At 33.4% G+C, this 23,978-nt stretch overlaps 2 protein-coding genes across 3 annotated transcripts in view; both read left to right on the forward strand.

The window, feature by feature from the left end:
- Positions 1–10,869, forward strand: part of LOC11423254 (proteasome adapter and scaffold protein ECM29) — a 30,536-nt gene extending 19,667 nt beyond the window's left edge. The window contains exons 24-35 of one of the 2 annotated variants that reach the window (XM_003617155.4): positions 1,112–1,375; positions 2,074–2,172; positions 2,263–2,447; positions 3,999–4,334; positions 5,243–5,396; positions 5,502–5,612; positions 5,726–5,893; positions 6,969–7,083; positions 8,769–8,927; positions 9,009–9,121; positions 9,200–9,259; positions 10,085–10,869. In XM_003617155.4, the coding sequence (XP_003617203.2) occupies positions 1,112–1,375; positions 2,074–2,172; positions 2,263–2,447; positions 3,999–4,334; positions 5,243–5,396; positions 5,502–5,612; positions 5,726–5,893; positions 6,969–7,083; positions 8,769–8,927; positions 9,009–9,121; positions 9,200–9,259; positions 10,085–10,267 (1,947 nt within the window). In that variant the 3' untranslated portion in view covers positions 10,268–10,869. Of the gene's footprint in view, positions 1–1,111; positions 1,376–2,073; positions 2,173–2,262; positions 2,448–3,998; positions 4,335–5,242; positions 5,397–5,501; positions 5,613–5,725; positions 5,894–6,968; positions 7,084–8,768; positions 8,928–9,008; positions 9,122–9,199; positions 9,260–10,084 lie in introns of those variants that run through there. The other variant, XM_039834431.1, reaches the window with a different exon arrangement.
- Positions 10,870–16,297: 5,428 nt separating this feature from the next.
- Positions 16,298–20,887, forward strand: LOC11433405 (uncharacterized). The gene is made up of 6 exons (XM_003617157.4): positions 16,298–16,497; positions 18,993–19,064; positions 19,141–19,210; positions 19,352–19,392; positions 20,230–20,289; positions 20,635–20,887. The coding sequence occupies exons 1-6, from the start codon at positions 16,432–16,434 to the stop codon at positions 20,686–20,688; spliced, it is 363 nt and encodes a 120-aa protein (XP_003617205.1). The 5' UTR covers positions 16,298–16,431; the 3' UTR covers positions 20,689–20,887.
- The last annotated feature ends 3,091 nt before the right edge of the window (positions 20,888–23,978 follow it).

A 23,978-nucleotide genomic window follows, 5' to 3' on the forward strand; every position in this document is an offset into this window, starting at 1 on the left:
AGGGGCTTGAAGTGTTAAAGGGATTGTCTTTCAACTATTTTTATGCCAGTTTGAATGATAACATTTCACAAATGAGTTAACTTTAAAATATGTTCTCGTTAAGGGGAATTGAAAGTCTAGTTTTCTATAACTTTGTGAAATATGCAATTTACAAATCCAAAATTGAAAGTTCTCATTAAGTATATCAAGTCTAAGAAATTTAATACAATTTGAAAGCTTTTTGATGATGTTTTGTAGAATCTAAATAAGTATCCCTTGTTGAAAAATATACCATTTAATTCTAAATATTTCGGGTTCAAAATATATAAACCTAGAAGCATCATACTTAGAGAACTTTTGAATTCTAGACATGTCTTTTCCAGTGTTAAAACTTAAAAAGAACTGGCGTGCATTGCAACTGGTCATATGATCACTCCAAGCAGCTATTAGATCTGAAGTGTTGATAACTTCTGAAACCTGATCTGACTTGGCTGGTTTTGTTTAAACACTTGTTTGGTCTCAAAACTGGTATTGGGGACAGTTCATTCTTCCTACTACTATTACTATTATTGTTGTTGTTGTATTTTTAATTTTTGTTTTTAGATTTTTGCATCATCTCTATACAATTGTAAAGGAAGTGATTTAATTTATGAAATCTTTTGATTTTGTTAATAGTTCATAATTTAATGAAGTGGTTTTTTGTTCTCTTAAAATTGCAAACAGTTATAAAGGATGTTGCATATTAGAACCACAAAGTTAGCAAGGGATTTGCAAATATTTATTGAAGAGTTGCATGAATTTTTAAAATAGAAAATAAGATTTTTATGGCACACACACACTGCTTCAACCAGTGACAGTGGTTTGACCAAAGACCCATTGGCTCAGTAACTGAGTTGATGACCGCTCCACATTTTATAAGCTTGGTCTTTCCATATTTACATCGGTATATGTCTTCATAAACATTCAGTCAGGAAATAATGTAAAACTCAAAGGAGAGCTAAAAACACGAGAAAAGTGTAATCATATTAATGTATTGCAACCTTAGCACCAGTTAATATTAATATATCTGGAGTATCTCAATATGTTCTTATTCTCATTTGCATGCTTTTCTTCCATATTCCACCACCCACAGGTTGGAAAGCATTTAAAGAGATTATGGTCAGGGGCATTTCGTGCTATGGATGACATTAAGGAAACTGTCAGAATTTCTGGTGAAAAACTATGCCGTTCTGTAACGTCATTGACGACAAGGCTCTGTGATATCTCTCTAACTGACATGTCAGATGCGCACAAAGCAATGGATATTGTTTTACCTTTTTTGCTTGCAGAAGGTATATTAAGCAAAGTTGACAGTGTTAGGAAGGCATCAATTGGAGTTGTAATGAAGCTTACAAAGGTTTGGAATATCTTGCTATGCCATTAAGTCTTAAATCTGTGAGACAAATATGCTTTCTGTAAATATGAGACAAATATGTACTTAAACCTATGAATATCTTAAAGGTTTGGAATATCCATAAATATGAGACAAATATGTACTCCACACTCACTCTATGAGACAAATATGTACTCCACACTCACTCTATTATATTCATAGGTTTGGAGTACATATTTGTCTCATATGAGACAAATATGTCTCATATTTGTCTCATAGAGTGAGTGTTGAATATAATAGAGTGAGTGTGGAGTACATATTTGTCTCATATCTGCACTCTTGTACTTTTTAATTTATTAAACCAAAATGAAAATAATAATTTGCATGATAATTGCTTGTAGAATTTATTTTGAAGTAAGCATATTATTATTAGAGTAAACCTATGCTAAACTATTGCAGTTTTACTCTAATAAGCATCACAAATGCTGACCTGCAAATGCAATACATTACAACAAGTTTAAATAGTGTGCATAATTTTGCATATTTGTTTGTTTCGGCTGGTTATCACTTTCTTCATAATGAAGTTTATATGTATTTTGACTTTTTTTCATTGTACAAGTTGAATAGCTAATTATGACGGCATATTAAAGTTCTGTTATTTCAATCGTTTCTTCTTCCGTTGAAATAAATCCGAGCAATTCTCTCTTTTTGTCTCTTTTCAGCACGCTGGAACTGCAATCCGTCCCCATTTGTCTGATTTAGTGTGCTGTATGCTTGAAAGTTTATCAAGCCTAGAAGACCAGGGGCTCAATTATGTTGAGGTTTTGTTGACTGATATATTTAATTCTTCCTTGAATTTTCGGTTATTAATCTTTGCATATTCATATGCTTTTATGTTGTATCTCTTTCAGCTTCACGCAGCAAATGTTGGAATTAAGTCAGAGAAGCTTGAAAGTTTGAGAATTTCCATTGCCAAAGGTTCTCCTATGTGGGAAACTTTAGACTTGTGTATAAAAGTTGTTGATGCAGAATCATTGGACACATTGATCCCACGGCTTGCTCATTTAGTGCGATCTGGTGTGGGTCTTAACACTAGGTTTGTTATTAACATTCTATGACATCTGATACATTTTCTTTTGCATTGTCTGTCTACTTGAACTGCCTCTATTTTCTTCTTGCATTTTCCCTTTAAAATTAGAGGAGCTTGTATTGATATTCAAGGGGCTTACTACAAAAAGGTTTGAAGGATTTATATTGAACAGTAGATGATTTATGATGCAATGTTTGCCATACCAATATATTTTCATCCTTTTGATATTGTTGCTTGATGCTTATTGTTTTGATGCACTTTGTTCATGTTTCTTAGCCTTTCCTTTTTTGTATTATGGAAGACATGCAAATTATTAAGTACTTTCATCTTTTTTGTAGTAACAAAAATTTTGTTTCTTAATTAAACATGGGAATTTATTCGAGCTATATTATTTTTCAGCTGACATTCTAATGCGGGTCATTGTCGTAGTTGATCTACCATGAACCACCACTAAAAATTACATTTAGTAATTTAGTTTAGGTTTATATATTTGGCCTATCACATTCTTACAAAACCGGATTGTAAGGTGAAAGATGTCACCTTTTTTATAAACTCTTTTTAGACTTTATCTCTTTTCAACATCAGACTTGGGCTTTCCCAATCTTTAGTATTTTAAGTCTCTCCCATTTCTGCCTCACTAGGTTTCTCTCCCTCTTCTGGCTTATTAAGATTTCTCATCATTCTTCTCTAAATTTGATGTTCCAAGAGGTTGGATATTCTAATACAAGGGCCCATTATTGTCAGTAGCAAAAAATGGACCGGATTAAATAGATTGGTCTATTATGCATTTTTTGCTGTGTGCATTGGATATAATGGTCAGTTGAACCATTGAAGGGCATCTGCAGTAAGTAATCACTGGTGTAAGTCATTAGGGGAGCGCTGTGCTTCTCATGTTGTAGTTAATTCTTTTCTGGTTTGGCCTTATTTTCAGTTTGTATATTGGTTGGAGTACCTGTTTATACTCTATATTTTATATAACATCTCGCTTTATTGTGTCAACCTGTTGAATGGGCTAGTCAGGTCTTATTTTTAGGTGTACAGAACTATACAATGTATAAAATAGGACTATAGATCTATATTGACTTCTAGGGTATGCACAAATAATTGTTGGTGATGGATTTGGAATTAATTCCAGTCAATCTCTATCTGTTCTGCACCCCTTTATGTTGGATCCTAACAGCCAGCTGTTAATTACCGTCTCGTCTCATGAACTGTTGTACTCTCTCTAGGCTAATTATACTGCCTATGTAACGTTATTATTGCAAGGGAAATAGAACTACATTTTCTACAATAATACCCTTGGCTTGTATAGGAAACTTCTTAATATTGACAATTTGAAGTGTCGGCGGTGCTTATGCATAAATCATTCAAGATCCTTACATGTAATTTTTACTTGCACAATCATGTAATGTATTGTACAGCTTTCTAATTTCTAATCCTTATAAATGTAATCTCAGTATATTGCACTATTGGCTCTGACCAAAGCACTTCTGTTATATTCATAGGTTTTAGTACATATTTGTCTCATATTTACGGATGCTTTCTGTAACTGTGCAGAGTTGGTGTTGCCAATTTCATTTCCTTGTTGCTTGAAAGTGTTGGTGTTGACATCAAGCCATATGCTAATATGCTGGTGAGGTTGTTGTTTTCCGTCGTTAAAGAAGAAAAAAGTACCGCTGCAAAACGTGCCTTTGCTGGTGCCTGTGCAAAAGTCTTGAATTATATACCAGTCTCACAAGCCCAGAAACTTATTGAAGATACTGCAGCTTTGAGTGCTGGTGACAAAACCTCTCAAATTGCATGCGCATTTCTCTTAAAGAGCTATTTTTCCAGGGCAACAGATGTTGTTGGTGGGTATCTTGCAGTTATCATTCCAGTTGTCTTCCTTTCAAGGTTAGGAACATCCTTTGTAACTTTTTTTATGTGATTTATCATTGAAGTTATGTGACTTAATCTTTATGGTATATAAGGAGAGAAATGAATACCCAAAATATTAATATTGGTATAAGTGATTGGTTGGTATTATTACAAAATAAAAAACTGTAATCTTTATACTAACAATACTATTCTAATCAAATAAGGATGCAATGATTATATATAATGAAATATGACAACCCATGCTTAGAGATAATCTAAGTTGAACTACATTCCCCTATAATTCAATCTGGATAATAAGATGTTTTTTATATGATATATTCCAACACTAAAAAAATCATATGTATTAGTATTAGTTTTTGCCATTGACTGCAATGATTTATTTGCTCTTGGGATACATTTAGTGTATTATGATAACGTGGTCGTCTTTGTTAAAATATGGTGCTTATACAATAACTTTCATTGAAAACAAATTAAGTTTTATTTTTCCTGCTTCTTATACAAAAAATTGAAAATAAACCAGTACCTTTTAATTAAAGGTGAAAATTGGAAATGAAAACTGAACAACATTTTTCCAAGCCAAGCAAGTCTTATAGTAAAATGGTTAGGTGGAGACCTGGGAATAGTTTTACAATTCTATATGCCTCCTTCCTGGGAATGGTTTATACCATCTCTGTTGCTAAAATCTTTGTTTAATCTGAACAATGTGGACACAGCTCTCAAAAGAATAAACCATTTCAAGGACCCACAACTACTAAAAGCCTAAGCTATTAGGTGGGGGCCACAATGGTATTTATACTTAAATGTGGTAAATGAGTACAAAGATGTAAATTGTTGTAAGATTCCAAACTTTAAAGTTGGCCAGAACCACCAGCTAATTTGTCTGCTTTTAAATGATGCTTACGTGAAAAAAAAAATGTATGCAGATTCGAGGATGATACCAATATTTCTAGCCAATTTGAAGAGCTATGGGAAGAATATACAAGTGGGGAACGGATCACTCTCAATTTATACTTAGGTGAAATTGTTTCACTGATTTGTGATGGTATGTCATCATCGTCATGGGCAAGGAAAAAAAAAGTTAGTTGTGAATTTTGCCATCTTTTTAGCCCTTGCTCTTATGTTGATTTAAACTTGGTCATTTGTGTTTAGATGTCTGCTTATTTTATGCTGTTGTACGTGCAGTCTGCACAGGCTATATGTAAGCTCAGTGAAGTTTTGGGTGATTCTCTTTCTTCTCACCAAGAAGTTCTGCTTCAGTCTCTTATAAAGGAAATTCCCGGTCGCCTATGGGAGGTAAACAAAAAAACTAGTTTATCGAGTATGACGACACTTAAGTTTTTAATGTTACAGGAAAGATTATCTTCAAAATTTAATTGTAGACGAAATGTACTTACTGCATATAACAGGGAAAAGATGTGCTATTGCTAGCAGTAGGTTCTCTATCTACATCCTGCCATAAAGCTATTTCTGCTGATGGTTCTGCCTCTTCCATTGCCATTCTGAATTTGATATCATCAGCCTGCACCAAAAAGGAGAAAAAATATCGCGAAGCGGCATTTGCCTCTCTTGAACAGGCAAGTTATTCATTGTGGGTGCTATTGCTACAAAGTATTTTGAGAAAAGCTTTATCCTTCGGGATAAATATTTATTCCGAAACCAATGATTGTCCTTGGTCTTTGCAAAATAGCTTTGCGACAACTTTATGTCCACTGTGAAAAGTGAGATAGTAATTATGTCTCTTGTGTAAGCATTAATAATTCCATGATTCTCATTGTTAATAGTCAGTTATCGAGTGAGTTCTTAACAGCCCTGCTTTCTCTGAAACCTTTCTAGAGAGATGATTAAATGTACAAAAGGAGTTAGCTTGTACTAGAACTTTGCAAACATAATTAGGAATAGGGTATAGGACCCTTCAGTTTAAATTACCACCCCTTATTGAATAAATTAATGTAGCTAGGCGGTAACTTGACCTGGTCGGACTTTTTTTCCCTGAATGTTGAGAACATTATCCGATGCTTCAGCAAAAACAAGACGATAAACGGATAAAACAAGAGGCTACTTGATCAGCAACTTACGAACTAGTAGTGCTGCGAACTTCAAGCGCTAAACTAATACAGATTAGTGACATCCTAAACTGAACCTTAATGAAGTCAAGCTTTAGATGAAAACTGCGACAACCATCAAGCAGTGGTTATTATTTGATGTTATCATTCATCAAGAAAGATATTGAATAAATGGTCTATCTGTAGTTATGGCACATGGCAAAACTATAAAGCCAACTCGTCCTAGTTAGAAATGGTTTTGATTTGGTTGTTTATTAGTTTCATGTTTAGACTTACTGAACCAGAAAACCCACTGTTTTAGCATATTTGGAAAGTTGGTGTTTGACAGATGTATCGACCACAACAAACTTAAGGATCAATGTCTATTTCCTGTTTAACTTGTACATTTTGTTGTGGTTGGGGGAGATAAAAAAATTATGAAGAACAGCTGAGGATAACTATTTGATGTTTACCTTCTTGATAAACTAAAATCATAAAATTGTCAATAATCTCAACACATGTTTGTTCTTGAATCATGTATACCTATTGTAAGTTCAGCCATTTTTAAATATTTAGATGCTTAATCTTTTTTCATGTATGTTTTCAGGTTATAAAAGCCTTTGGCAATCCAGAGTTCTTTAATATGGTTTTTCCCTTGTTGTTTGATCTATGCAATTCAAAGCCCCTAAAGTCACCATTGCTCAATGATGCTGCTAAACCAGGTTATGACATACTCTAGATCTTTATTCCTATTTTGAAAAAAAATTGTTCCTTGTATGAGTTAGTGTCGGGCTAATGTGGTGGGTAAGTTGAATTTTCTCATGCTCATTTGGTCTAGATTGCCGCAATGGCCTGAAAAGTGAGGCAAGAAGTGTGAATATTATTTTGTAATGATGATCAAGTACAGTTCGTACTTACATTATAGGAAAGTCCTCGGTTCTGTGGCATTTCCTAGGACATATTTCCCTTTGGAGATATCAATGCCTTGTATAGAGTAGGCAGCCTCTATCCCTAAGGAAGTACTTTAGTTTTCCAGGGTCTTTCATTTTGAACCGCGTCACTTGTTTCTCCTTTTTTGAATCGCTTTTTCAATCTAATCATCACCTACAATGTAAATATTATCTTTGTAGACTAGAAGTCTGAGTTTTCATTCCAAGAATGTTTAATATGGAGTATGGTCTCCTTTAGTCTGCATGTATACCAAGGATACCATTGCTCAAGTGAACCTCTTAAACCAACCATAATAGTACTGCTCCACATAAGCAGTGTATGCAAGATTTAGAGTCACTTCGGAGGATCATGTGATCTTATGTTTAAGAACCACTCTTCTGTGCGACGATCTGAGTGGGAACAGGGTGATTGGGTTCGGAAGAGAAAGGGTGGGTTTTGTTCCTCTGCAAATTTTTCGCTAATTTGGGTTGGGTTTTAGCCTTTTAGCAAAAAAAAAAGCCTAATTTCTTTAATTTTAATGGATCCGGTTCGGATTTTGGTAAAGCCAAGGTTTTAAACGATAAAAAACAGAAATTAGAACGATTTACTTCTTCCCCACGCAAATCCTCTGTTGAGGCAAAACCTCTTTGTTTCTTCTCTCATCGCCTCTCACACCTCCCCGCCTCCCAAAAGTCTAAAACCTCTTCCCGTCGTTTTTTTTTTTTTTCCGAGCTGGGGTTTGTTCCTCTGTTTCTTGCGAATTGGGTGAGTCTGGTGCGGTTCCTCTGTTTTTTGTAAGTCCATCCTCTGTTTTCTTGTGTTCATGGATTTATTTTTGTTGGAACCAATTTTAACCTTAGTTTTGAGTTATTTATGAAGTTATGGTTGAGTCTGTAGAGGGATATCTTTTTTTCATCTATCATAATTTTTATGCGGGTGTCTCTCTCTCTCTCTCTCTCTATATATATATATATATATATATATATATATATATAATTGTATTCATTTTTGGCATTGAAACAAATCCCTCCGCATAATCGATCTCATATGTTTGTATATCCATCCCTTTGCAACCTAGCCTTATACCGAACCAAAGTATCATCATATCTATATTTTATATTATACATCCATTTGCATCTCATTGTCTTTTTGTCCTTCATCTTCTAAACAACATTCCAAGTCTCATTTATTTTCCAAACACTCAAATACGTGACTGTTATAAAATAAGCTCATGAGCTCTTTCAAACACCTCGTTAGTCTGATTAGATCTTTATATAAAGCTTCCCTTTTTAGTTGTTATCATGTCGTTCTGGCAGGCACGTTTTTTTCGTTGTTATAATGTATAGTATCTCCCTCAAGGAAGAAACACTGAAAAATGTAGTATCCAGCAACAATGAAATGTATTTTGATTCTCCTAGTTAGTGTACTGTTAACAGAAAGTTTTAGTATCAGGTAATTTGACAATATTTTTTTGCAGAGGTTGACGGTGTTGAAGAGACTTCTATTCCACATAACAAGATCATAGACTGTTTGACCTCTTGCATCCACGTGGCACATGTAAATGATATTCTTGAAAAGCAAAAGGACCTAATGCACATCTATGCTGCATTCTTATTACCTGAACATAAATGGACAGGTATTCTTTATGCTTCATGTTTGTTCAAAGACCTTCCATATTTTTTCTTTTATCTTCATTACTAAAGTAGTTTTTGTGCAGTCAAAACCACCGCATTTCTATCCATCAAAGAACTTTGTTCTAGGCTCCACAATGTCATAAAGGACTCCCAGGGAACTAATGAACATGCCAGTGTAACTTCCCTTGTTCAGGAGGTAATTAGGGTTCTATTTTAGTTGGACTTCAAATAATTGCAATTCTTGATTGATCTATAATCTGTTTATTTTCATCAGATGTTTCATTCTATATCCCCGAAGGTTCTACATTGTATAAGCACAATAAAAATTGCTCAGGTACGTCATGATCTTGTTTGCTTGAACATTATTTGCAGTTCCATAGATTCTTCCATTTGTCATAATATGAGCAATCCTCTTATTTATACATTCATTACTGTTGGTCTAATGTGCACAAGTAAATTAGTCTTGCACCATGCACAAGTGTGTTTTTCACCAATGCAAGACTTATGGTGTGCATCATAAAACTAGCCTTCATTACTATAATTATGTGTGAACTTTTACTTACATTAATCATTTTCACCCAAAACAAAAAAATTGTCAAGCTCATGATGATGTATACATACATCCAAAATTTATATCAACCTTGTTAATTACGCTGTAAAAATATAGAATTTTATGACAGAAAATATTATTAATTTGTTAAAGGCCTTACATACAATTTTGCTTTAAGTCTAAAGTATGTTGGTTTGGCCCTATGTAAACCTGAAGTTCAAAGATTTATTTGTTGTATATGTACTAATTTATTATTTTTTATTTATTTATTTTTTGGGGTCAAATTGTACGTAATTTATTTGAAATCATTTGTATGAAAAGCTTCCTTTATTTTTTATTTTAAATTGCCTTATCTTGCAAAAGTGGACCAGGGAAGAAAATTCAAGTAAAATTAAATATTTATGGAAATCTAATAATTTCAAAGTTTAAGATGCAAATTAACACTGACTGAAATTATGATGTAAAATTTTAACTTCCTTTTTTTGACAAGAAAGTTTTAACTTTCTTCAAAGTAATAATCTTTGGCCGATGGTATTGGTTTCAGTTCTCTAATTGACTGTTCATAATCACAGTTTTATTTCATCTTGTGTTGTGTGTGGCCAAAACTAGGTTCATGTTTCTGCCTCTGAATGCCTTCTGGAAATCATCAAACTTGCCGTGGCCGTGCCTTTAGTTAGTGCAATCAATGAAGAATTCAAGGAAGAGCTCCTTCATCAGTATGAGATAGAGAAGAACGAAGGGGCAAAATCGTTATTAAGAACATGCGTTAATATTCTTCAAGACTGGAAATGATAAATTGTACGAGCCATAATTCATTTCCCATGGAGTTTTGGGAGAATAAACATTTTACAAGCTGATAAACTATATTATATTATGAGAGCTTCTTCCATCCACAATTCTCCACTCCTGTCCGAATTTACCCTTCCGGACGAGAAAAAACACCACTTTGTCCGAAGTAGCCCATCTGGTTGCAAGAAGAAAAAAAAATTCTGAAGGGTGTGCGGCTTCCAAGAAATGGGTGAAGTTTAATAGTAGATCTCTTATACCCGATGCTTGTTGATAGGAGTCTGGTGTAATGTCGCATGTAAACAGGTCATGTTATCAATATTAATGACATATTTAGAGTGTAGACATTCAATTTCTTGTCGATTCGTTTGGCAATTTTGGCCCTTTTGTTATTATGAATTACTACTATTATGTTAGTAACACTTTTTGCGGTCAAGTACCCAAGTGGTTAGATTCACACACGTTAAGTGTGGAGAATTGAGAACTATCGTGTTGTTTGAACTCAAACCCTTGATGTGGTCTATGTAGCTACCAGATTGACATGGCATCATATTTATGTAATGATTAAACACATGAATCAACCAAATTAGATCTCATAATTTCATGAATTTAACATCTAAATGTATTAGATAAATGAAGGATTTGAAAACTGAGTGTTTAATATTACGAAATGGAGTCTTTAGTAAAAAAATATTACGAAATGTTGCGACAAGAATTAAACACATGCAACACTTTTTTATCGCACATCAGACCAAAGTCAAAAAAACGCTTCGGCTTTCTTTGCCCAACTTGCTACATGTGAATTCTTTGCCTCAGCTTTCTTTGCTAGACTTTCTACATGTGAATTCTTGTCTTTCATATGCTAGTTCTTTGCAGGGGTAATAGTGTTTTTCACTCTGTAATATATGTCATTTCTGGTTTTCGCCCCTATAAAATTTTTGGTTTGATTTTCACCCTCGTAAAAATTTTATTTTCCGGAAAACACCCTTAATAGGCCATTCAAAAACCAAAATTTCTTGAATTTTTTTTGAAAATGGCCTATTAGGAGTGTTTTCCGAAAAATAAAATTTTTACGAGGGTGCAAATCAAACCGAAAATTTTATAGGGACGAAAACTGGAAATGGCATATATTACAGGGGTGAAAAACACTATTAACCCTTCTTTGTAATAAAACTATTACTTTTCCCACACTATGTCTTTCCTCGCGCGCCCTATTTTTCCAATTTTATCCCTGATCCGGATTTCGTTTTTCGAATTGCATTGTTAGAATTTTGCAGATATTTCCGGATTTGAAAATCCAGAATAATGTTTTACCAGAAGTTTTGCAATTTTAATCTTCAAAATTCGTAAAATAAAATGCAAATAAAATAAAAAACAGAAATAAAAAGACATAAACATAAAAACCACTCATTTTATTAATATATGAATAATAGATTACAATAATTTTCAAGCTTTTTAAGCTTATTACATAAGATCCTAAATCTATTTCTAATCTCCTATGAGCCTAATTCTAATCTCCTAAGAGCCTAACCACTGGTATGTGATGGGACATACCAGTAGTTTGCCTATTGGAGGAAAACCGGAGGAGGAGGGAAGAGGAGGGCGGGAAGAAGAGAACAATGCCCCTGAGGGAGGTGGGGTTGCTCAAACTTACGTCCAAGCAGGCCAAGCTAAGAACCACACTGACCCACATGACCCTCAGATGAACTGCGCTTCATTGCAGCGCGGTTCCATCCTCATTGACCGTTCATACAAACCCTGAAAGTTTTCAACGAGACCCTTATCTATGAAAGACCAACGATGGAAAATCATGGTTGTAGAAGGAAGAAGAGAAGGAGAGGGTGGGAGAGGATGGTGTGAGAAATGGTGGGGTTTGGAAGGCTATTTATAGGGAGGGGTGGGTCAAAAACAGTTGGGAGGCCATAAATGCAGTCAAAAAACGCGTTTTATCACGTTTTTTTTTACTTGACCACCAACAAAAACGTGTGGTGCAGACCACCGGCCATGACTGATGCATTTCAGAATATATAATCCAGAAAGCACATCTGTTTTCCGGAATAATGCGATAATGGTGGTAAACGAGGGAAAGTTGGCACTTCCTATAGGGCTAAGGACATTCCGGAATGTAAAATCCGGAAAGATTCAGAGCCATTAATGTGGATTTGGACGGTTACAACAACCACTAACACTTTTGCATTGACTGTATTAATGACTTAGGACTTGTTTTAGGCTATAAATAGGCTTCAATCTTCAACAAATATCTACATTCTTCACTTCACCTCTTTTCTTACATTTTCTTCAAATGTTTTTTAGTTTTTTAGGGGTGTCGATGGTGTCATGGTCATTGTTGACCGTTCATAGGAAGCCTGCAATTGCAATGCATTGCAGCTTGTGTGGGGTTCATATAACGGTCAACAATGACCCTTGACATCAAAGAAAGACACAAAAAATTACATAACATCTGGTCCGGATTGTTGTTTCCGGAAATCACAAACAATATAATCCGGATTATACAATCGGGACAAAGGGTATTTTGGTCAAAATCATAGGGCGCGCGAGAAAGCTGTAGGGTGGAAAAAGTAATAGTATTGTAATAAAGGGCATAGCTGTTTAGAAATTGTACAACTCTATTAATCATTGGATCGTATAGATTCACTGAAGGTTACAACTTAGAATACACAATTCATAATAAATTTACTCGTGAAATTCCCCATACCCTTCTATTTTTAAAAATTACCTCGGATTCAAAAATGAAAAATCATAAGCATGCTTTGGGTTTCAAATTTAATAATTTATTTTTTTGGTGAAGGGTTTCAAATTTAATAATTTGAAAACAATTAGAAAACACAACATTAGAATTTTTTTTCTTGGCTGAACACAAAACATCATAAATTACAGCTACTATTTTTTATTTTGTTTTTTTAACCCTCAGAGAAAAGATAATATGTTAACTCAGAGTTTTATTAGATTTTAGAGATAGTAAATTTAGCTAAAGGTTACTATTACGATAATAATCGTATTTGCTTAATAATAATTCATAGTATTAATTATAAATAAAAAGCTTAAATATGCAAATGATACCTGTAAATATCAAACATTTTAGTTTTAGTCCTTGTAAAAGGTAACTTCTTAAAATAATTTTTTGTTTTGTTTATTGTAAAATTTATTCATATTGGATTTTCTCTTCTAATATGTATAATATATTTGATTTTAGTCCCTCAAATTAAGGACTAAAATGATTATTATAGTGATCAATTTTAATATGAATAGATTTTAGCCTAAATTATAACGAGGTCCTTTAAGTTCCTTAAGAAAAAAAATGAGGTCCTTTAAGTTTGAAGTTTGTAATAGATTGACCCTTTAAGTTATTTTGGTCACACATAAATCTTTTAATTTTGCGGTTTGTAACAGTCATTTAAGTTATTTTGGTTATACAAAAATCCTTTAAATTTGTAAACATTTTCAATTTTTATTTTTTTTTTTGCAAAAAAAAAGTTGGTAGCAAAGAGCTAACCAACCAAAATACCATAAAAAGAAGAAAATAATTACAAAAGAGGGGGGACTAGGCCAAGACTCCCTAAATCAAAATATTTTAAAGTTAGGCCAACCCAACTTGTTTTGTACAAAAGTATCCAAAATAAAAGCCGGAGCTTCCTGCCAGTAAAAAATAGAGGTTAGTGTTAATCCATGGTTAGCCAATAAGTCAACCACTTTGTTCCCCTCTCTATAAATGTGTGTTACCATGCCGTTTAGACACTTAGCATCTGCCATAACATTGTTCCAACGATTTCTCAAAGTCCAAGGTATTTGTTTAGAACTCTTATAGACAAGCACAACAAGAGAAGAATTTGTTTCGATCCATATATTGTTCCAGTTTTTTACCTTAGCAATTTCAATGGCTCTCATAAAAGCACACAGTTCAGCACAATAAGAATTGCTAATTCCCAAAGGTCAGAGAAACAATAAAGAAAATCAGCGTTATGGTCCCTAAAAATACCTCCGCATGCTGAAGAACCTGGATTACCTTGAGAGGCACCATCTATGTTGCATTTTGCCCAGTTAACAAGAGGGGGATGTCATAGAACTTCTTTGATTACCTGGGGCTTGGGTTGATGAATATTACAAAAGAACGTTTTGAGAATTGTGAAATCCCTGATGGAATTGTTTGAAGTCTTACTAGTTGAGTTTCCAGAAAGAGAGGATGAAGCAATTATCATTGAGACAACCGATTTCCAAGGAATCATTTTGTGGTTGAACCTGGCTTGATTCCTGACATACCAGATTGTGTTGAGGACATTGATTAAGGTCGCTGTGATGAGAATCTTACACTGAGGGGACCAAGAATTATCAACTATTTTCCAAATGTCTTCTAAAGAAGAAAATTGGAACACTAAATTCATAGAGTAAGATAACCAAGACCAAAGTCTCAAAGCAAGGGGGCATTCAAAGAACAAGTGATAAGTGCTTTCAGTGTTCTTTAGGCAAATGCTGCACATAGATGGGATATTGCAACCCCTAGACATGAGGTTGTCATCAGTAGGAAGTTTGCAGTGCACTAATCTCCAAACAAAAAGAGACTTAGACGGAGGTATGTTGATGTTCTAAATGATTTTTGCCCAAGGAAGTTCTTGAAATTGATGATGCTTGAATTCGTAAGCTTCCTTAAGAGGTAAGTCACCTGATATAGAGTGCTTCCAAAGCAACTGATCCAATTGGTCTGCAGATGGAATTCTGACTTGTTGAATAAGCTGAGGAATGTAAGGGAACACCTAAGACAAAGCTGAAGGGATATGCCAACGATTGTTAGTTATAAAATCACTAACAGTTGATTGAAGATGAGGTGAAATTTTAGGAGGAATGTTGAAGATTTCTACAAGAGGTGCACCAAGAGTCAGTTCAGAAATTGATCTTTTTACCATCACCAAGAAGCCAAATAGAGTTATCTAAAATAACTTTATATTCTTCTTTTATGCTGCCCCAGACAGAAGAGAAAATGTGATATTTAATGACATTGTTACCTCTTAGAACTCTATATCTTTGAGCAGAGATGCCCATGGTTGTTGAGAGTTGAGGATATTCCAGCAAAGCTTCAGATTAGTTGCATTGTTTAAGCTGGCTAGAGATCTGATGTTTAAACCACCTTGATCCTAGGTTCTACAAATTTTTTTCCAAGAAATTGTGTCCATCTTCCTTTTATCACTATCACCACTTCAAATGAAGTTTCTTATGCATCTTTCAAGATCCTTAAGTAGAGAAATGAGACAAGAGTAAAGAGAAATCCTATACACAAGCATACTTTGAATCACAGATCTAACTAATTGCACTCTACCAACCATGGATAACAGTTGAACTTTCCATTGAGATAATTTAAGCTTAATCTTGTCAGCCATAGGTTGCAGATAACAAGCCTTTGTCATTCCCTTAAACATTTTCAATTTAGTTCTTCTATTAATCAAACTTTACAAAAACGATAATATGGCAGAAAGACTAAATCGAAAATGTTTACAAACTTAAAAGACTTATGTGTAACCAAAATAACTTTAAGGATCAATCTATTACAAACCTCAAACTTAAGAATTTTTCTACCAACACTAATTCAAGGAATAAGTATAATAAGAATTTAGCCAGAAGTCCTAGCTCAACTGGCAAAATGCCAAAATTGTTAGGCTGGATGCCATGACCGGGGTTCGAACCCCGGTACCCTCACTTGTGTGTGTGAGTTTATAATGGCTTTGCCATTTCGTCTATCTACAAAAAAAAAAAAAAAAAAGTATAATAAGAATTTTTCTTAAAAAAAAAGTATAATAAAAATATTTTATTAGAACTTGTGCAGTAAAATATTTAAAAGTGTAACAAATGTTATTTTCAAGGTAAAACTTACCATTTGCTTAAATTAAAAAGGTAAAACTTACCATTTTGTTTTCTTAGTAACCGATGAAATATTCACTATCAATTAAACATATAAATTTTGTAACCAAAAAAAAAACATATAAATTTTAAACTCGTAAAATAATTAGAGGATGGGCTCCACCAAAAATAAAACAGAATGGCGTGTGTATGTGTGTATTTGCAGCGGTGTGGTTTATTCTGCAAAGGTTGGTGAATCAGTGAAGTCGAAGTCTTTCCCGTCAAGATTCACATTCGCAAAGGTGTAGCAGTCAACCATAGCCATGGATGAAGCTGAATTTCAACGCCTTCTCCAACTCTTCCCTTCTGTTCGTTCTCGCGATTACATCGTAACTCTCTCTCTATTCCCACTGTTTGTGTTTCCAGGGTTTAGAAAATTATAGGTTCTTCTTGATTCTTGATTTTTATTACTCACAATCAGAAATATCACTTACCTGTTGTTTAAAGTTTCGATTTTTAAGATACCATGTTGTGAATTTTGTGGTTTACATGCTGTTTGTTTCTGATACCCATTTCTAAAACTTTGTTTTTAGATAGTTTTAGATTATTAGGATATTTCACAGAAAACTGAGACAAGTTTTATATGAATTAGGTTTATTTGATGATGATAAGGATGTGGTATCTGTAATAGTTGATGCAAAATTAATTTTATGAATTAGTGTTTATTGGGCATGACTAGAAATCATGCAGGCTTTTGCTTGTGCAGGTTTGAATCCTTCTGTTCATAACTTTTCTTTAGTTACATTGTTTAAATATCTTGGGTCTTACAAAACGACGGAGAAATTAAAGGAGATGAAAACCATCAAAATCAAGTTGGGTGCTTGAAATGGACTAGGGCCTCAGCCACATGTGTTTTATCTGATACGAAAATACCACTTAAGTACTTAAGTTGAATGAATTTATTTTATGGTACAGCTGTAACGAGACAGAGATGGGGGGATCTTGTGTTTGTTGTGTGGTAAGACTAGATGGGATAAGATTAGAAATGGAAACCCACTTGGGGTTGGCCCAGTGGTTGACTTGGGATCTTGGAGTTTGCTCCTCCAGAGGTCTCAGGTTCGATTCCCTCTGGTGCCAATTTCGGTGGGCTAAGTCCATACAGAGCTTGCTCTGGCTTTAAACGGGCCCCCGCAAGTGAGCGGTGGGATTGGTCCCCTCGGATTAGTCGATTCTTGGATCGGATACCGATTTTTCAAAAACAAAAAAAAAAAACAAAAAAAAAAGAGAGAAAAAAAAGATTAGAAATGGAAACATCAGTGAGAGAGTCAGGGTAGCACCTATAGTATAATAGATGGTGGAAACTAAACTTAAATGGTTTCAGCATGTAGAGAGAAGACCTGTGTATTCTATAGTAAGGAGAGTATATTAGATGGAGGGGATTCCAATCACTAGATGTAAAGGAAGACCTAGAAAAACTACAAGAGAAACTTTTAAGAAAGATCTAGAGATTAATTAGTTGGATAGAAATATGGTACTTGATAGAACATTATGGCGTTATTTGATTCATGTAGTTGACCCCACTTAGTGGAATAAAGCTTGGTTGTTGTTGTTTAGTGTTATTAGTTTCAATTCAACTAGGTATTGAAGTTACAGATTGTGTAACACTTATACTTCATATTGAAGTAGTATTATCGATAGCAGAAAACGCCATGGCGCCGCCTTCCTTCATAAATTTCTCTATGCTATTTTAAAAAAATCCGCTATGGACAATACCTTACAATAGGATTAGGAATGACACCATTAGAGAGAGAGTGGGGGTAGCACCTATAGTAGAAAAGTTGGTAGAAAATAGGCTTAGATGGTTTGGACATGTAGAGAGAAGACCCGTAGATGCCGTCGTAAGAAGAGTAGATCAAATGGAGGAGAGTCAGGTTAAAAGAGGTAGAGGAAGACCTAGGAAAACTATTAGAGAAACCATTAGAAAGGATTTAGAGGTCAATGAGTTGGATCCAAATATGGTTTATGATAGAACAATATGGCGTCATTTGATCCATGTAGCCGACCCCACTTAGTGGGATAAGGCTTGGTTGGTTGGGACAATACCTTACAACACTAGATTGAAGTGTCGAATGTCCAATACCGTCATGACACTGACACATGTGGTTACATTCAATTACTTCCATTTTCTCATATTAATATTGGTTTAGTGTTGGTGATATGTTTGATGTTCGTGTTATGTATCATTTCTTCATAGGTTATAGAGGTGTTTGCAAGAGCAATGAGGATATAACTTTATGGGGAACTTGGCATTGAATTTATAATTATTTGTTCTTTGTGGGGGTTAACAGCCAAAGTAAAACTTTTTGAATCTATATGACATGTTCTGTGTGGGGATCAATGATTGGCAGGTGCTAGGATGGTGTGCATTCACTTGCTACTAGACCCTGGAAAATCGTCTTTCTTTCTGTTTTTAACTGCGCCTCCTTCTTTGTACTGAGTTTGGATTATGTTTGAATTGCCTAATGAATGCTACAATTTGTCCATGTAATTATCACTTGTCAAAATAGATATAAATTATCTCGTTTTGCTTTGAGTCTCATTTGAGGAAAAGATTGGAATAAGTGCCCATGTTTTTCCATTTGCATATGTAATATGATGGAAGACATTAGAATTTTATAGGAATTTTCTACCTTAAAAGTCTGCACAATGGTGAAGATTTGCATATATTTTGATTATGAATTTGAAATCTTATTCCTACAACAACAACATAGTCTAAAACTATTTAAAGCAAAATTCAAATTTTGGATTTTTAGCTCAAAGACTTAACATGATTCTATATATGGGATTACGCCTTGGCACCTAATTGACAATTGTTAAATTTCAGGAAGAATCATCATCATCATCATCATCCAGACAATTGACACCTGGATCTGGATCTCGATCTGCACAGGAGGAGGTACTTGTGGTGAAATTGCTTGTGTATTGATGTCTGTTTAAACATATAATGCTGTCTAACAAACTCATCACTGCAGCTAAATGAATGGCATGATGCATGGAATGAAAAGGATAAGGATTTTGAGAATCAAGGAATCAACAAACATGGTATCAAATATAACCTTATTGTTCAACAAATACATCAAAATTCATGAGTTTCTGTGCAATATTGTTAATTTTGTTACAACAATAACTGGACTGTGTTTTGTAAATTAATGATTTGCTTATGTGCATTCCCCAAACTAACAGATTCATTTTGGAACAAGCTAAAGTCAGAGGCTGCTAAAAAGGTTTTTTAAATTCTCCTGCTTATTTTTACATGCATACTGATTTTTTTGCTACCATTATCCTTGTTCTTAATTATTAAAAATGGAACATAGCACATGTTTATTGGAAATTTTTCTGTGCCCTTGTTTACTTTTTCCTTACATTTCAATCTCTATAGCAACACTATAAATTATAGGCTTTAACCTTAAAAGTTTGAAGCTGATTATATGAACTTTTAATTGAAACTAATTGCAATGCTAGATAGATTCTCTTTATATTCAATTCCAAAGCTTTATTTTCTCAACAATACTTCCAAACCCAGTTTGAATTACTTTGATTTTTATTTATGCATTAGTTAAATATTATATTCTTTATTGGTTAAACACAAACTCACTCTGTCTATATAAAAAATTCTTGTCCCATCTGGCATGCGAAAAAAATGTAGACTCTTGCATCTTTGCCTCCATCCTTTGGAACCAGTGACCTAGTAGACTTGGTTTGCATGCACAGTTGAAAGTTTCATTTAATGATGGACATTTATGTTGATGATTTTGTAAGGATAGGGGAGATTGTTGTTGTAGGATAAAAGCGTTGTTGTATATCACTTGTATGCATAAACATTCTTTAGTTGTCTTCTTTTTCTCTTTATCATGTTTGTGAAGGTATAATTAAACTTAAATTGTGACAGACATAAATAGGGATAAAAGATAAGTGAGAGGGATACATGTGTGTTGGGCTAGGGTGTTATAACTGTGGTGGTGATGTTGCAGTGGATTTATGTCATTTATTTGTCATTTTTAAGTTAGCTATCATGAAGACTTGGAATGACAGTAAGCTCGTTGGTTCTAATGTTTCAACAGGTTGGTACAGAAGAAGCAGAGAGATTTTGCAAGGCGTTCCAACAAATTCATAAGAGACTAGTACGTTTAAATGATTATCATTTTGGGCATTCTTTCATAGAAAATATTTTGGAAGACTTTTTTTTTTATAGAAAGTAGTTTCTTAGAAAGCATATTTATTATCATTGAAGATGAACATTTTGTTTTTTAGGGGTCTTCTTGAAAGAAGTCTTTTATTTATTAGGAAAATAACTTTTTTGAACTGCATATTTGCAGCAAATATAAGAAATAATATATGTTCTCCATGAAATTCCAGAAAATATAAATGAATAAACATTGATGTCTCATTAAATCAATAGAAACTGAGTTTATGTTGCTATTATATCGTGTTTAACCAAAAATTCTTTTATTGTTTTATTTCTTTAGGTCAACGAAGAGTTGAGTTTAGATGCTGCTCGAAAATTGGTAAACTCATCCTAAGATTGCAGAGAGTTACAAGCAGTCATGCGGCATTTTCTTGTGATTCAAAAAATTGTAATTCATTTGCATTGTATCAAAGTAAGTTTATCTGTGACATTTTGAGTAGTAAAGTTGCTGTGGGAAATCTAAGACTAGTGATTGTATTGGAATTGTATAATGTATAATGCAAATGTGGGAGCTTCTTTCTTCATACACTGAACTATTTCTATATGCATCTTCTACAGTTAGTTGCAATGCTCATTATGCTGAATGTGTCAAACTTAATTTTGTCTGTACCCATGTAAATTGATATTTTGACAAATCATTACATGTTTTCACCAGGTGTGGCAAAAGAATAATTTAATATTTCTAATACACTGTTTCAAACTTGTATAAACTAGGTCGAGAAGATGAGACATGCCTATATTTAGTGTCCGACAATGTTTCGGTTATGATTATCAAAGAACTAAGCTAAACAAAGTTCTTAAGTTTAAAATACAAGGTTCAGCTATCCAACATGGTAGAGGTTATTTGGATTTAGGGATGATTCTTTGGATAAATTTTGTTCTCTACTGTTGGTGGAATTAGTCATTTGACAATGATATGCTTCAACGATTCAAAGTTGCCAACCCTGGATTCGGAGCCATTTCTAGCCATATGAAATTCACTTCTCATTAACCTATTAAGTATCAAGCTCAATCGATACAAAAAGTTAACTATTATCAATGGTTCATAGATGAACCTAATAGTTTTTGTTTTTTTATAAGCATGAACCAATTAGTGATATTTGTTTTTATTTTTGGATGAGGCAAAAATAATTCTAAAAGTGTATAATTGGTTTTAATGTTTGGATGTTCTCAGTTAAATTGATTTTGCAAATACGTCGATTCTAATTTAAAATGAGAATTTGATGCTTTTTTTTTTTTTTTGAGGGGAGAATTTGAAGCTATTGTTCCCATTTTTTAGCTTTAAGTTTATTATCCAATTATCTTTTCCGATAACAAATTTAAATATAAATTATTTTACATTCAATTCAATTTTAGTTAAAATCAATTTATTCAAAATCAATTTTTGTTACGCCAGTTGAAACACCCACCTTAGTTGCGACTAATCTTTGATGCCTATGTTGATCTTATTACATGAGAAGATAGATACGAGTTTCTATAGGGTGGATAACCAGGGATGCATTTGTAGTGGCATACTATTACTACTTTGGAAACTTAAGTATGCGGGCGAATCACCAAATAAATGATGAATAATGCTAAGAACATACTCTATAACACATATGTCAACACACTCATTTTATTAGTTGGAATTCATGTGTCCTGCCAAATTATGCGGATCTCATTTAAATTTGATGGAAGTCTCATTAATTTCAACGAAGAGAAGAGAGTGATTTGAGATATATGTATTAAAGAGTATGTTATTAGCACTCGTCGTAGATGGTATATGGTGGATTTGCATCTAATCATATTTACCTCAATAATTTATAGTTTATTCTTAGCTAATTAACCAACAACTAAATAGTTGGTATTTAATTTATTTAGTTGAAAATAAGCTGTATTTAATTAAATTGTAGTCAACTCGTAACTAGTAGTTTATAGTTATTTAATTAATACATACTATGGTCTTTATGTGAACCAAAAGAATTGGTCCTCCTTAGAAGCTAGCACCTAAAATGGTCAAGTTCGTCTATAAGAAGACAATAACTTAAGAGGAGGTTGATGCATTCAGTGTCGGGACTGAAAATATTACAATGGTCCAAGTTCAACAATAACCAACACTTAGTATGAGGTTGATTCTAGTTCAAGCTCGTTAAATGTTTTATGCATGTTGGTACTTTAACTTGTTTTTTGGTTTGATGTCTAAAAAATTATTAATAAAAATTGTATAAGAGCTCGGGACTAGATCTTCTAAAATTAATGAACTTAGAAGTAATAGTGCATGGATAGGAATTAGAAAAGGAAGAGAATATGAGAATTAAAACAAGTTTATTGGCTCTCAATATTGAAAAAATTATATCTTTTTTCTGTTTGAGTGTGATTTTTCCTTTCTAAGCATTTTTGCTTTGTGTTATTTTTCAATTTGGACCTGAATTTCAACTTTCCACAATTGTGATCAGCTGCATGCATTTTAAGCACAATATATCTTAGACCCTATTTGGATGAACAACTTAATTAATTGTTTATATCGTAAGCGTTTTGATCATTTAAGTGATTATGCATTAGCTATTTCTATAACAAATGATAAAAATAGCTAATGCATAATCATATTCATAGGTTGTTTTTCTCTATCTTTTACACATGTTTGTTTTTCGGAACTTATACATACATATTTTTTTATGGGAAAAGGAGGTTAAACCTCCCCAAAAAAAAAAAAAAAAAGAGTAAAATTAATCTCCCCTCGAAAACAAGGTCCCTGACCTAAAATAGCTAAAAAAAAAACAAAAAATTGGTATAGAATTAAGACCACGTTTCCATTAGTGATTGTTGTGATTTGTGTGATTTCCATTAGTAATTTAACAAGCGTCAAAATTACATCCTAAAAAAGTGTCCAAATTGCATCTAAAAAATAAAAATAAAAATAATAAAAAAAGAAAATAGGGATTTGTTTTTTCCATATGGACATCACAAGACATGTGCTTCTGCACCCACTCCAATATTCCATGAGTCAATATAATGCATTTTCCATTTTCTGATATGACTAAAGTCTTCATCAAATTTACAAACTACAAAAAAAATTAAACCTGCTTTCTTTCCTTTTGAGTATTTTTTTTTTATTCATGCAAAACAATCACGTGGTCACATGCATGGCTTTGTTCAAACAACCTCTATCAATGAGAGGATTGGGACTATAAAATCGAAGACGATGTCAGGTAAGTTACACGAAAAAATCATAAGAAAAAACTTGAGAGGAACAAGAGAAAATACCCCAAACACCACCATTATTTTCTTCTTATCCAATCCCGTTTAATAAAACATCCAACCAAAAACAAAAGGAAAGAAGAATGAAAAAACAACAAAATAAAATAAAATCATTCTCTCTTTATTTTTTTCCTCATCTTCATATCTCTCTCTTTCTCTATTGTGAGACAACACACTCCTCTTCTTTATGTCTATCGAGTTGCAAGAGGTAATGGTGTTATAGGGTTCTCATTCCCTTGAACTTTCATTTTCATTGGGTAAGACTTTTCGTATTTGAACAACCATTTGGTGCAACTTTTATGGTAAAAAACAATGGAGAGAGAGAGTAAAATTATAATGTGAATATGAAAGAGAAAGTTGTTTAAAAATTGTCACAAAATAATTGTA

This window comes from Medicago truncatula, chromosome 5 (genome assembly GCF_003473485.1).
Source record: "Medicago truncatula cultivar Jemalong A17 chromosome 5, MtrunA17r5.0-ANR, whole genome shotgun sequence".
In the NCBI taxonomy this organism is placed as follows: Eukaryota; Viridiplantae; Streptophyta; class Magnoliopsida; order Fabales; family Fabaceae; genus Medicago; species Medicago truncatula.

Coding starts and splice junctions, on each gene's coding strand:
- LOC11433405 (XM_003617157.4), top strand. CDS start 16,432: ATGGATGAAGCTGAATTTCAACGCCTTCTCCAACTCTTCCCTTCTGTT. Junction 16,498..18,992: donor TTCGTTCTCGCGATTACATC/GTAACTCTCTCT, acceptor GTTAAATTTCAG/GAAGAATCATCATCATCATC. Junction 19,393..20,229: donor AGTCAGAGGCTGCTAAAAAG/GTTTTTTAAATT, acceptor ATGTTTCAACAG/GTTGGTACAGAAGAAGCAGA.